Consider the following 14,881-nt stretch of genomic DNA (forward strand, 5'->3'; position numbering starts at 1 on the left):
GAGCTACTAATCTGGAAAACCTGGGAACAAAACCTGTGGCCTTTAATGCAGATTGACGACCTGCTAAGGTTAATGGCCCTCAGCTGGGCCCAAAGCTGTAAACTCTTTCAGGACTCCATCAATCCCCAGGAGCCATCCTGGGTCGTAATCACTGCTGCTTAACTGCACCATTATCTCCTGGCGGCTGAAACACTTAGAGCCCTTGATTCTGCAGTTACGCCCTAGAATTGATCTCAAACCATGGCAGAGTGTGACTGGTGGAGAAAGGAGAGCCCAGGTCCTCGAACAGTGGTTTTTCAAGTTGCTCTAGATTCTGCATTTCTGTAATTACCAATGGCTTCGTTATTCTACGTGCTCGACATGTCATAACCACGTGGACCCATTCATCAAACACTGGATATCTAGTTACTCGCAAAGTTTCTGTTGTTTTAAATGACAACCCTGAACATCCTTGTACATATGGCTTTTCCCATATTTTGGATTATTTCCTAAGGATACATTCCAAGAAATGGGATTACTGAGTCAAAGGGTATGAATATTTTACCGGCTTGTGATACACATTGCCAAATTGCTTCCCAAATGGGAATCATCAACTCACAATGCCATTAACAACAACATACCAATGTGCCAGATACAGTATGGCCTCCGCACTGGCTACTGGCCTTAAGATTTTTCATTTTGTTAATCTAGTAGGTAGAGCGTTACGTGTTTTTTAAATTATGCATGAAGCGAAATATTTTCACAGGTATTTGCTTATTAGATGTATCTCCTTTTTAGTGAATTGTCTGTTTATGTTCTTGGCTCATTTGCTATTGGAGACCCAGTGAGTTTCTCTTTGCAGTCTGTGGACATTCGGTAGAATGAAGCCATTAACCCTGATGTCTGCAGAACCAGCCACATACTTTCCACCTTCCCAACCTCCAGAACCCTTCGCTCCCCACAGCTGTCTGTCTGTCCGTCTCAGTGGCATACCAAGGGCTGGAGGGTGGAGCAGTGTGCCCGGTATCGGCAGTCAGGGAGTACAGTGCCTGTAGTGAATTTAAAAATAATAAACCCAACTAAAAACCGGTCTGCTTTTTATTATCACCACATGCAAGCAATTCTTAACAATACCAGTGGTAAAATATTCCTCCTCACTGTACCCCACCCTTTTGGTATGGCACTGATTGGCCTTTTAAAAAGTGCTCATTTTCAACAGTAAACTGCCTAAGCGGTGAAGGCCCCTCCCGGTGCAGAAGGGGCGGCCTCAACACGGTGATTTTGAGGAGCGTCTTCTGAACAAAAGGGACCTTGTTAAGATTCTGGTTTCTATCCTACAAGCTCAACTAGAACAGGGAATTGTCTAGTGTGTTTTTAATGAAGTTGCCCATAGCAGAGCTTTTCAAATGTTCCAGTGTGTGTGAATACCCTGGGGATCTTGTTAAAATGCAGATTCTGACTCAGCAGGTCTGGGGTGAGGCCCCAGATTCCGCGTTTCTAACAAGTTCCTACATGATACAATGACACACGGTGCTGGTCTGGGGCCACACTCTGAATGTAGCCCAAAGGATGTTGAAAACAGGCTGTTTGCTCTGTCTCCCAAAGTCCCTCTCCAACTCTGTTGTTCTTCCCTGCACGGCAATGAGGCTGCAAAGGCAGACGGCACTCACCGTGACAAGCATACAAACCGGACCTCCTCCTCTTCGCTTCTGTTTATCCCCAGGGTTTCCCCCTTCTTGGGTCAGAGGATTTTTATAGCTCACATATGACAGACAGTTAAGTCACACTGGGGAACTGCCACAGAGACTTTAGAGACCCTTGTCCTTCTGCCCTGGACACTGTCCACTCTGGACCTGCCCTGCCGTGGCTGGTCCCCGCCAACCCAAACTAAGCCAAAGCTACAGAACCCTATCCTTAGCGGCCTTCCCCACCATGTCCTGGATGCAGGCTGCATCCCAGGGGCTCAAGCTGAGGCCACCTGTAGAAAAGGTATGTAATGAGATGGAGCCATTAGCCATCACAGAGGACCACCCAGACTCTGCCCATTCGTACACAGGACCGAATGCTCTGTCATGTGCAGTGAATAGGTCTATCACTTCCACCCTGTGGACCTCCAAGAGTTGAGCTTGGGGGTCCTCTGAGGCTGCAGGAGTCACACTGTACCCCAGGCCTCATCTCTGCGTAGAATTTGAAACCAGAGCACCCTCTGGAGGTGAGGGGCAGTGAGCTGCCTGGCATTCTAACAGCTTCCCGTCAAGACTTCTGGCAGGTTGAAAATCCGGGCCCAGAAACAGATTTTGTGTTGTCTGCCCTGCTGCTCCCAATTCCCAAGCGCCCTCCCCTTCAAAGCTCACTGCAGAGGCATCTAGAATTTCTATTCTCACTCCCCTGCCTGTGATCAGGCATCAGCAAAGTGCGGCCTGTGGACTGCATCTGTCCCACTGCATGTTTTCATAAAGTTTTATTGCAACATAGTCACTTCACTCATGTACATATTATCTGGTTGACTTTGTGCCTCAAAGACAGAGTGACTAGTGACTGCAACAGAGACCTTCTGGCTCACAAAGCCCGAAAGACTCCCTACATGGCCCACGACAGAAAATGTGTGACCTCTGTTCTTAGCTGATTCTTTGGGCCCAGTTGAATTCAACTCCCCCAATTCTCAATCAGCAATGTTCACTCCACCAGCTCGAGGCCCGGCTCCCATAAGCCCTTGCACAGGCACTACTGTGGCTCTTACCACATTTGAAATTACTGGATTACATGTTTATTTTCTGCACAGGATGGGCTCTGGTGTCAGAGACACCTCACATTCTTGGCTTTGCCACTGCATTGGGCATGTTACTCTTTCTATGCCCAGTTTCCCCCCCTATAAAAATGGGGATTATAAAACATGCCCCAGGGTTTTCAAGGAGTCAACAGAATAAAGGATGCCAAGTTTAAGACAGTTGCCTAGAACGTATCTCTCACACTCTCTCTCTCTCTCTCTCTCTCTCTCTCTCTCTCTCTCTCTCTCTCACACACACACACACACACACACACACACACAATGTTCTCTCTCCACGCTATGTCCATTTCTATTCTTTCAATGTTTAGAGAGAACTTGATACTGTGAATAAATATTCTTTACAGAAAAGGAGAAAAAATGGGATTCTTTTCTGGAGCTCAATATCTAGGAGGTAAACTGAATGTCAGTTGAGACTGCCTGTCTTAGAGCCTGGAGCCAGGTGCAAAGTGAAGGCATTCACTGGCACAGACTTTAGGTAGCCAAGGCTTTATGCCCCAGCAGCCATAAAGTAGACATATATGCAACGAAAGCTCTAACAGGGAGTCCGTCCGTGCACATGAATGCCAAAAGTTAAAGAATCAAAAGAGCTGAGAATTCAGTATTAACACACTGGTGAAATAGAGAAAAATTCTGTAATTAAATGACACCCGGAGACACTTGGCGGTGTTGAGTAGCTACTAAACCACCTGGAGGCAAGAGAAACCTCCCGTCCTGCTTTGCAGCAGGGCGACTGTGGGCCAGTGAGTTTACCTCTCCAGGCCCTGAGATCCTCATGGGTTAAGTCCATCTATCCTCTCAGGAATTTGGTCATGATTAAATGAGATCATGTGTATATGTAGATTCACACAGCATCTGGCAGAAAGTAGGGCCCGAACAAGCCAAAGCTATTCACATGGAGAGAAACGTGCCAGGGAAGCAAAATACCGAGAGATGCAGAGCCTATCAATTAACTAAAAACGGAAATGCAGAGTGGAAAGGCAGGGAGTGCCCTCTCACACAGGCCCAGGAAACGTGTGGAGACCCAGAGCCACACGGCTGCCACCTGCCCCCACCCCACCCCAGGTCAGGACTGCTGCTTTCTCAGTGCTCAACACTGAAGGAGGAGCAGCCAATGAGACCACAAACACGCCATGTGGGTGCAATCCACTGGGGTCGCATCATTTCTCTGGGACTATCAGACATCCTCAGAATAAAGATTTGTTTAAAAAAAATAGCTTTGTTTCACTACTTGTTTTTACCTGACTGCTCTATGTTTTCATCGTATTTTGAGCAGGTGAGATAAGTTCTAGGCTTAGAAGGGGACTGACTATTGGCCCTGATGCAGAAATCCCTTCCAGAGCATTTTCTAAGCCATCCGGCCTCTGGACACTTCCAGTGGTGATGTACCCTCTGCCAAACAGCTCAGTCCTTCAGAGTCAACAATCATTACTAGTAGATTCTTCTTTATACACAGTCAAAATCTGCTCCCGCCCCTAGCCCAGACCATTTAACAACTGGCCTCGGTGTAATTCTGGCTCAATCCACCCTCACCTCATGGTTCGGCTATCTACTACAAGTGCTGAGGTCACAGATGGGGAGCTGACTTCTATCTTAAAAACCACATCATGGAACAAACTTCTAGAATATATATTCTCTATCACAACTTTGCTACCAAAGGGTTGTTTTTAGAGAATTCCAAATAATACCACGCAGCAGAAAAAATCAAAGCATGCGTAAGAGCCTACATTGAATAGCACGTGTGTTTCAGAAGAACAAGCAACTAGGGGTGAAGCCTCTTGACTACAAGAAACTACTGGTGGCTTGCGGTTATCCACCTGAACACCGTCACCGTGTTTCCATGTGGCGTACCCCCGTCACATTCACGCACCGAATCACTGAACACACATCCGGCTATGTGTTTCGTATGTGTACACATGTGTTTCCCACATGCCGGGCATCACACAAGATACTGCCCAGGATACAAAGTGGTAGGAAATAGGTCCCGATCAAAAGAAAATTAAGCTCTCCGTATCCAGGATGGCTTAAGCCTGAAGGTCGGATCGAATCATACCTGACTGATGGTCTTTTCCATTTGCACCAAGCCCAGGTTGGGAAGGGTGTTTTTTATAAAGTCAACTATGGTTTCTAGGTTTTCATGTTGCAGAATCAAGGGCTTATGGCTTCCCAACAGACTTAATGCCACTTTAAATATGACCTCTGATCCCTGAAGAAAGATCATATCTGGGAAAACACAGAAATGCAGAAAGTTAAAGCAGACCAATTTCTGATGAACTAACATTGCATTTTCTTTTCCACACATCAGAGCAGGATGGTGGGAAACGTAAGTCCAAATTGCAAACTTTATTTCCTTTTTAAGTGCCTGATATTTCAGATAAGGTTGTCAAGACAATATTGCAAATAATAGAAGAAATATAAATAAACATACTGCTAAGATTTTGTCATAGGTTAAGATAAATCTTTTTTGTTGTTGTTCTAAAAACATATTAAATTCAAACATGCTTCAGAAGTTAAACTGAGAAAAAGAAAACTTTTTATCACTCTTTTTCTAGAAATGCTCTGGATTTTAAAGGAGTTACTAAAACACATTTTTATGGGTAAAACGGAAAGGTTTTTAGATATAAAACATGAGAAATTTTTAAAAATGCTCCTCTTTCCTGTTTTGAAATAAAGAATTGAATTAAAAGATCTCTAAAATCTATAAAATGTCTGCAGAGTTGCAAAAGTACATTATTAAATACTTGCAATACACTACATTTTAGCATAATAATGGAGTGAAAACCATCTTTGTTCAGAGAAATTCAAAGAACTTTGTCAGAGTTATTTTCTAGTTCTTGTCATAGCTTTTTCTTAGAACAGCTGGCACATGTTAGCAACCCCTACATGGGCTGTACACGGTGCGAGGGAGGGCAAGTGGCCCGGGGAACTGGGCGAGCAGCCAGTCCAGGCCTGGTGCCCCCTCCTCACGAGCTGAAGCCACTCGAGAAAGAGTCAAATTGTTCTGAGAATAAAACATACAGCCCTACCAACGAACTGTTCGGTGACTATATTCAGGCAAGTTACCTAACAACTGGAGTTAACAATACAAGAAAAAAATACAACTTTAATGATGAGAGCCAAAAATCTAATTAAAGGCCACCTGTCAATTTGGGGGGTGGGGTGGTGGGGGTGCTGCAGGACAATGGAAGAGACAAAGAAGTTGTCCATCCCATCAAGTTGGGGAAGGCATTAGCAGGTGAGAGGAGGAGTCCCCAGCCTTGCTGGGTGTCTCTAGGTGGCTCAGTGCGATAGCACACAAAAGCCATCAAGAAACAGGAGAGGCTGGAAGCTGCTGCACACACAGGGAAGATGTCTGAATCGGAGAGGTCTGTGCACAGTGCACAGGGCACACCTAGGTGCCAGCCGGCCGGGTGAGCCCTGGAGATGCTCTGTGACCTTCACCGAGGCCTCAACTGCAGAAGCAGACTCGGTGCCAGGGTGCGTGCCACCTGCCGAGGTCCGCCCCACTCTCTCACAGAGCTCAGAGGCACACTGTTTCACAAACATCACAGTGCTCACGGCTCAGGAGGCCCCAGGAAGCTGGAAAGGACGGAGGGTTGCCTCCTTCTTAGGTGTGACTCTAGAGGATGGGAAGATAAATTAGCGAAGTGATGGGATCTTTGAAATGTGAGCTTCTTAGGGGAAGTATTACGGGTATCGAGACCGCCCTGTGGAAGAATATTCTTGTGAAATGTCTGCTTTACAAAATACACAGTCTAACCATGTAATTCACCACTATAGAAAATAAAAAAGATCTAAAATAGCACTATAACTAAGATGTATTTTTAAACAGAAATGACATTTCCCCCAAAACAAAACAAGGTAAAGGTGAAGCTGCTGTGGTTTAGCCAGCGAGACCTCCTTTCAATACATCAACATTTATAGCCGAACAAAAATTGACAGCATCTATCAGAATACCAAGCCATCCTGTGCAAGGTCCTAGAAAAGGACTATGGCACCGGACCGAATGCCACAGCTTAGTGCCTTTAGTCTCTGAGAGACGCGTACCTTAAAGTTAGAGTGCTGCATCTAAGCCAATTAAGATACATAATTATTGGTGAAGTTTTAGGACCATTATCAAATATGCAATCAATATCAGCAATCTCTTTTCCTTTAATGTTTATTTATTTTGAGAGAGTGAGCAAATGAGCACGGGCAGGGGAGGGGCAGAGAGAGAGGGAGAATCCCAAGCAGGCTTTGCACTGTGAGTGCAGAGCCCGATGTAGGACTCCATCCCACAAACCATGAGATCATGACCTCAACCGAAGAGACTCTCAACCGGCTGAGCCCCCCAGGTGCCCCATATCTGTGATCTCTTAAGGTTGACGTCGGGTCTTCCAAATTTTGTTCTCCTAGGATCTTGGTTTTTATAACAAATCTACTTAGGAGAGTGCTCCCTAGCATTATAAACTTAGACTTTTCTGGACTATATGAAGAAAACAAAGCAAAACAAAAAGTTGGGGGAGGCACTTTTTTAAAACATTTTTTAATGTTTATTTATTTTTGAGAGAGAGAGGGAAGGAGAGAGTGGAACGAGTGGGTGAGGGGCAGAGAGAGGGGAGTGAGAGGATCCAAAAGCAGGCTCTGTGCTGACAGCAGACAGCCCGATGCAGGGCTGGAACTCATGATCCTTGAGATCATGACCTGAGCCGAAGTCAGATGCTCAGCTGACTGAGCCAACCAGGCGCCCCCCCAAATTAAATAATTTTTAAATAACAGTAAAGAATTATTTTCATTTTTGTTCATCTTCCAATCTTTACATGTTTACATTCTAGAAATTTTTATTTTTATTATTATTATTTTTAAAATATTTATTTATTTATTCATTTAATTTATTTATTTAGAGAGACAGCATGAGCAGAGGAGGGACAGAGAGGGAGACACAGAATCCAAAGCAGGCTCCAGGCTCCAAGATGTCAGCACAAAGCCCAACACAGGGCTTGAACTCACTGACCGTGAGATCGGTTGGCTTAACCAACTGAGCCACCCAGGCACCCCCATTCTGGAAATTTCAAACAAACAAACAAAAAAAATCCAAAAACAATAATCTCCTTGAAAAGTGAATTAATTTCCTGCATCTGAAAATCAGATGCTCAAGAAAGTGAGCTGCGAGAGCCACCCAGCAGCCCCACAGAAGCCCTGCTCACCACACTGCAGCCAACTTCCCTTCTCTCCTGTTTCGAGCCACCCAGAAGCAGGCAAAGGGTTTTATCAGGCAGGAAGTAAAGGGGGCCTGAATTTCGGCTGACTCCACCACTTTGCCAATTATTTGCGGAGAGCAAGGCAAATAGCTACTACTTTCCTTTGAAGACACTTCCCTGTTATTGTGTTAACATGTGTTGGAACTCTATTTGAAACCCCCCGTGATATAAAGATGCAGTTTCCTACAGGGGGAAACCATCAATGCAAAGTGTGTGGCCAGTAAGCCAACTTCTCATGCATTTCTTTTCCAGCCACCTTTGTCTTTTTGTCAAGGGCAATCCCTCTCCTTGACTTTCCCCTGGGAGCCTGGAGTCCTCCAGGTATGAGAGCCCTACCTTCCTCCCAGGACCAGGTGGGGGGAAAATGAAGGATGACGGCAGACACAGTACAAGCAGATTTGACAAAAACTCACTTCCCTAACTCTGTGTCACGTTCCCTGGGGAGCTTTTTTTTTCCTGGCCATTTAAACCATCTTGTTTTCCTAAATCTTAGTCCTAAAGCCTCTCTGAGTCCTTCCCTGTAGTACAGGTGGCTTCTGTGTGTGTGTTTTTTTTTTTTTTTTGCAAACCCTTCATTTTTACACTCCCACCTCCTCCCTCCTCTACTTGGCAGTGTCTCCCTCAGCAAACACCAGGAGCTGAGCACCACAGCCGCCGCCTCCAGCAGGCGCGAGCCGGTCCTGTTTCTCAGATTTTTTTTTTTTTTTTTTTTTTTTTACAAAGGTAGATGTGATTTGAAGGTGAACAGAGTAAACAGCTCTCCCAAGCCCCCTCTACACCCAAACTGGAAACATACAGGAGGAGGCTATTTTACCTTATGGGACACCCCATCAGAAGACAGACATTCAGGAAGTGTGATTACCATGTGAAGGTTAAGGCACATGCATCGCTGGCTGGTGTGCCTCCAAAGAGCATATACTTAATGTGAAGCAACCTGTTAATTAACATACGAGCTATGCTGTCCGCAAGCTGAGAATCCTGTACTTACATATGAAATGGTGAATAGTTGACAAAGGTCCATTTGTTTTTATGGTTTATTCAGGCCTAAAGGCTTACAATGAAATGGGCTTCAGGCCAAAAAAGACTAGCGTATGAATGGCAGGTTTGGGCAATTAAAACTAAGCTATCGAGCGTCACGGAGCTAAACAAACACGGTTTAAGTCGCCGACCGACGCTAAGTACAGAAGTGGTTTCTAAAAAACCTTTCTATGGAACCTACTAATAATAAAACGGTTTGGTTTTAAGTACTGATAAATGGAACAGACTGTGCAAAACAAAAACAAAAACCCCAACAGTTGTTGCAAAATGACATAACACAGTCCTGCCTCAAGTTCCTACTTCCTGCCTACAATCTGGGGAGCCTCAGCCAGCCGGACATGCACCCACTTAGTACGGCAGGGGTCTGTGGGATCCAGGAGTTACAGACACTGGCATCATTATGCATAATGTATAAGAGCCTCTGAGACTCACCACTGATTACGTAATATAAATACCCTGCTTTTGATGGCTTTAGCTTCTAACTTATGAAGTCGTCAGAATGAGCTTTAGAGATGCGAATATTCTCCAGGGGGAGGGCTGTTTCCGAATCATTTTGTTTGCTGTCCTCTTACCTAAGCAGCCTAAAGGAAGACTTTTCCAGACACAGTTCTCTGGCCAGGGTACCCCAGAACTACTTGCAAGTGGGGGCGCGGGGCAGTGGGGGGAGAACTCAGTGCTGACCCTCCCATCCAAATCCCCTTGGCGGAATGCAACGGTTTCTCACAAATGGTGTAATTCGGTTCTTGAGCTATTTTCAAACCATTAACATCAACTCTCCCCACCCCCACTCCCACCTGTTTCAATCTTCACTCCTCTCCTGTTTGAAAAAATCAGGAGAAAAACTAAAGTGCACTAATTATTTTAAGTTCCAGAGTAAGAAAAGTAAAAAGAAAATATAGACATTTTTGGCAAGAAAGACTACAGCCTACAGCTAGAGATCGTATGGTTTCGGTGATTCTTTCATTAGTAAACTAAGCAGACAATTCTGAGGTGGTTTGTTTTTTTTTAATTGAGGCTTTTAATTATCTTCTTTTTAAACTATGGTATAAATATAAATAGTTCATGAAATCTCACTAATGATTTATTTAACCAGGAGAGATTTTTTTTTTTTTTTTTTTAAGTATCTCTTTCGTTCCAATGATTTTTTTTTAAGGGACATAAAATAAGAATCAGTTTGGGGAGGGAGTTATGCAAAAGGGGATGCAGGTAGAAAATATTTTCAGAACATGGATTCTTCTAGTAAAGCCAAATGGTAAATAAAGTCTTTAGAAGTCCTTGTGGATAGGAGTAAGAATAAAAATCTAGTACCCTGGGGAAAAGAGGAGCAAAGACCAACTCAATGCCTACCGATGTTAAAAAGCAAATTTCAGGCATCTAGAATTTGCATCTACAAGTTGTCTTTCCCAAGCATGCCAAAGGAGTGCTCTTGCAATGTTTTTGGACATTCTCTTTGAGATGGTCTCTAATTCTAGAAGCAAATCTGAAAGAGTATGAGAAGACTACAGATTTTTAAGCTATCAAGTGACTGAACATCAGTGACACTTTATTTTTTATAATTTTTTAAAAGTTTTATTTATTTTTGAGAGAGAGAGAGAGAGAGAGAGGAGGGGAGGGGCAGAGAGAGGGAGACAGGATCTGCAGTGGGCTCCGTGAGCTGATAGCTGAGAGCCTGATGGATGTGGGGCTCGAACGCACGAACCATGAGATCATGACGTAGGATGCTTAACCGACTGAGCCACCCACGCGCCCATCAGTGACACTTTTAAAACACTCGATGTTGGGCGCCTGGGTGGCGCAGTCGGTTAAGCGTCCGACTTCAGCCAGGTCACGATCTCGCGGTCCGCGAGTTCGAGCCCCGCGTCAGGCTCAGGGCCGATGGCTCGGAGCCTGGAGCCTGTTTCCGATTCTGTGTCTCCCTCTCTCTCTGCCCCTCCCCCGTTCATGCTCTGTCTCTCTCTGTCCCAAAAATAAATAAAAAACGTTGAAAAAAAAAAAAATTAAAAAAAACACTCGATGTGTGAGGATTATCAATTTTTTAATAACCTCCGCAGTAAGAGAAGAAAATTAAAAAGAACCTGAATTCTCAAAATAGTTCTTTCACTCTGAAGCAGGGAAAACCCAGTGTCTGAGAGCTGCCCAGGCTCATGGGGGTCACTGGGCTCCTGAGCCTGAGCAGATGTGATTATTACCTCTGCCATCTCAAGGCCACTTGGAGACTTTGCATGTGAATAACCGTTTAACTTTGACAGAGACAATCTTCTCAAAAAGTAAATCAAGAAAGTAGGAGACATTTGAAATGTGAGCTGCCTGCGGTCCCAGTGGGCACAGTGGTGAAGGGCTGGGGGCTCTGGGAAGATGAGGCGGGGGCCACGTGAGGTGCAGCAGGGAGGGGCTTCCACAGTGAGTGGACAAAGGAAATGCAGAGCCAAGGGCAGGGAAGAAGAGACACGGGAGGAATGTAGAAAAGAACAGGAGCCCAGAAGTCATGGGACAAAAAGTTCCAAGGAGCCATCAACGAACAGAACCGCAGGTCAGAGAGGTTGCGGAAGATGATTCATGAGAGACACACGCCTGGAATACAAGCATGGGGCTCCCTGGCCACGTCTTTAAGACGTCTGCTCCGGGGACGGCTGGCAGTGAGAAGAGTGGGTCTAAACCCCACCAGGTAAGTATCAGAGGTGAAGCAGGTCTTGAAATCCACAAAACCCAACACTGACTAGATTCAGAGCATCAAATCACCCCATTCTTGTAGAAGATGCAGGTATACAAATGACGAGACTCCCCACAGGACGAGACTAAATGTTTCCCATCTGACAGGAGAAGGCTGGTTCAGGCAAACAGATTACACACACTTACCGAAGACTCTGGCTACAAATCCCAGAGGGAACTGTGAGGCAAACACGGTGAGAAACCAGGGGGCGGCATAGAGGCTCGGGCCGATCTCATGCTCCTCGAGGTGATTGTAGAGGTCTCTGTGGTAATCGTGAAGAAGCCTCGAGAGCTGGTACATCTGGATCTGTGGGGACACACATGCACAGGTGTCACAATCAGATTCCTGCTACGTGTGTTCAGTTACTCATCCCACTCAGGCTGTGAGAGATTTATCACGGTGTCAAACACTCTATTTGGATTGTGATAACCACTGATCTCCACTACCCTTATCCAACAGGCACATCCTGGGTGCCCGGTGCCTGCGAGGTCCTGGCCAGGTGTGGCCCAGCACACTTACATCCGGGCTCCTCCTACCACTGCCTTTCTACCGTTCCTTGTGTTCCTTGGCTAAGAGAATCGAAACATCTGTCTGCTGGGAACATTTCAAACTCTCTTATAAATACACATTCCTAGCAAAACTCAAACCCAGGGGAATCCGAAATGTAAAGCCAGCCTCTCTGCTAAGAGCAAAGGGGGGCACATGATGGCACTGTGGAAAGGCTCTATTACACCCGCTCACTTAGTAAATTCACTCTAGACCCCGACTGCCCCCTGAAATATACACAGATCCCAGGCAAGTTAAAATAGGAAGACAAGTGTTTATCTCAAGATGGAGAAAATAACTTTTCCAAAGGGTCCCCTCTTCAGAGACTGCTATGGTTCTGGCAGGAAGCTCATGATGGGTCCCACGGCTCACAGGGGTCCTAGCGTCAGCCCAGATTTCTGCAGTCGGTGATGGCTGAGCCCAAAGAAACAATCTGGAAAGGGTCAGAACCCCAATCAGATGCTATAGGTTGGACACATACTTTCCAAACTGGCAAAAACAAGTGTTTCCAGAGGCCCAGACCACACAGCCATCTTCAGTAGTAGCTGTGGCTTTTTTGGATCGAAAGGAATCTAGTCACTAAGGCCCCCAGCCCAAAGATGGCCGTGTGCTTCAAGTTAATGCTAAATTAACTTGAAAATTCTGCTCTCTCAGATGGGAGATGCGCCTATATTGAAGCTAATGGGGAGCACATAGAAAGAACCTGACTGTAGCTGTGGGCAGTCTTCTGTGGGTCCAAATTTTTTAGTGAAATAGCTTTGTTTTGTGGGAATTTTATGTTCATGTGGTTCGTATTCACAGGTGGAGGCGAAAGCATTTTTAAGCACCCAATTTGGTGCTCCAAAGAGTCCTTGGCTCTCACGTATCCTGTCCAAAAAATACTTTCTAAGGCTCTGATATCCGAGAACTTGCTGGTAAGGGAACGTGTATGCATGTGCTCCAACGTTTCGGAATAGTCCCGCAGCAGGGCCCGGAGCTCTCCCTACCTCTGAAAGGTTGCAGTGGCAGCACTTACACACACCGCTCTTTGGTTTTCTTTTGCTCTGGCCTGCCCCCTGCCACTTGTCCATTCAACAAATACCGACCAGGTGCCTACTTCATCCCAGGCACTGTTCTAGGAACTAGGGATGAAGCTCCAAGACAGGTAAGATCCCTCCCTTCTCATGGTATGTTTTAAGAGAAGTCAGAAGATACACAGGTCAACAAGTAAGGAAACAAGATAGATACTTTCAGGCAGTGAGTGTTTCATGGCAAAAGAAACGAGGCGGCATAACACAGTACATGTGCCTGGGGAGGGGTGAAGTGTGGGACACAACATCAGGTGGTCAGGAAGAGCTTCTAGCAGGATTCGGTATTTGAGCTGAAGCCTGGGTGTGCTGAGGGGGATCCCTGGCAGAGGAAGTGGCTGACACAGTGGGAGGCAGAAATCAGATCTCCCGAAGGGGGTGTGATGGAGGGTAAAGGGAGGGCCCAGAGTCAGACAGGGCCGGCTTTAAACCCCAACCCCGCCACTCGCTAGCTGGGTAACCTGAGCCTCAGTCTTCCCATCTATAAATTGAGCTGATGAATAGCGTCTCCCTGAGGGCTGCTGAGGGGAGAAGGGCAATATGAAACGCCTAGCACATGGGCAGTGCCCGGCAATGACAGCTACTCTGGTGTTAATGGACGGTGGGGAAAGTTCCTCACAGAGACCTGGAAAGGGATCGTAAACATTTTTGGCATTTGTCTCTGGCATACGCGTAAGGAGCGCTCTCTACCTGTAAAATAATCATGTCCGGCCGGTACTGTTTCCGCAGTCCCATTTCAAACATCAGGAACTTGAGCATGTGAAATGCCTCTTCCTCACCCATGTGAAGCAGCAAGATGCCCGCTACAAAGCTGAGACCCTGGCAGTACCCCACTTCCTGGTCGAGAAGCGAGTAGGCCTTCAGAATGTTGTAAAGTGAGAGCTGGCCCGCCCCCAGCTGCGCCGAGAAGTACGGATGTGTTGGAAAGGTTCGCCCTGCAAAAATAATACACGTTAGTTATAATAATCAACAAAAAGAAAAGAAAGAAAAGAAAGCAAGCTTATTGAACCAGAAATCCGATGTGCTTCAGGTTAAAGAACAGATCTTTGGAAGGTGGATTACAAACCAGCTCTGTCAACAAGAGTAGGTGGTTGCTCTTAGAGTAACGTTAGCAAGTAAAAAATCGGCAATGATCCGTGCCTTCTTTGACGGTGCTTCAGGTGAAAGAAATAAGAACCACCTTTGGTCCTGCAGTTATCTGGATTTCAATGTACAACAAAAAGAAAACTGTCGATCCTCTGAACGTACCTCTACTCTCACAAGGAGGGGACAGCTGTGGCTCTGTTACCAGCTTGTCCCACCTCACCCACCTGCAGCCACAGGCCTCGCCTTTCTATGGACACGCCCCAACCAGCTTTTCCATGTTCTGCCTGCAAATGCTTCACGCCACATGCATATTTCTGTACTCTTAAACCACAGGCAGCGCTTTGAAACAGACCGAGAAGCAGCAGGTGTTTTCTTTTACACAAAACAGTTACCTTCCAGAAAGAAAAAGAAAGAAAAAAAAAAAAAAAAA

At 45.7% G+C, this 14,881-nt stretch overlaps 1 protein-coding gene across 5 annotated transcripts in view; it reads right to left on the reverse strand.

The window, feature by feature from the left end:
• Positions 1-14,881, reverse strand: part of TBC1D1 (TBC1 domain family member 1) — a 216,860-nt gene that overhangs the window by 6,319 nt on the left and 195,660 nt on the right. For 4 of the 5 annotated variants that reach the window (XM_058722869.1, XM_058722868.1, XM_058722870.1 and 1 more), the window contains 3 exons: positions 14,056-14,300; positions 11,899-12,058; positions 4,818-4,987 (listed from right to left, as the gene is read on the reverse strand). In XM_058722869.1, the coding sequence (XP_058578852.1) occupies positions 4,818-4,987; positions 11,899-12,058; positions 14,056-14,300 (575 nt within the window). The remainder of the gene's footprint in view (positions 1-4,817; positions 4,988-11,898; positions 12,059-14,055; positions 14,301-14,881) is intronic. The other variant, XM_058722872.1, reaches the window with a different exon arrangement.

The sequence above is a fragment of the Neofelis nebulosa genome, chromosome 3 (genome assembly GCF_028018385.1).
Source record: "Neofelis nebulosa isolate mNeoNeb1 chromosome 3, mNeoNeb1.pri, whole genome shotgun sequence".
In the NCBI taxonomy this organism is placed as follows: Eukaryota; Metazoa; Chordata; class Mammalia; order Carnivora; family Felidae; genus Neofelis; species Neofelis nebulosa.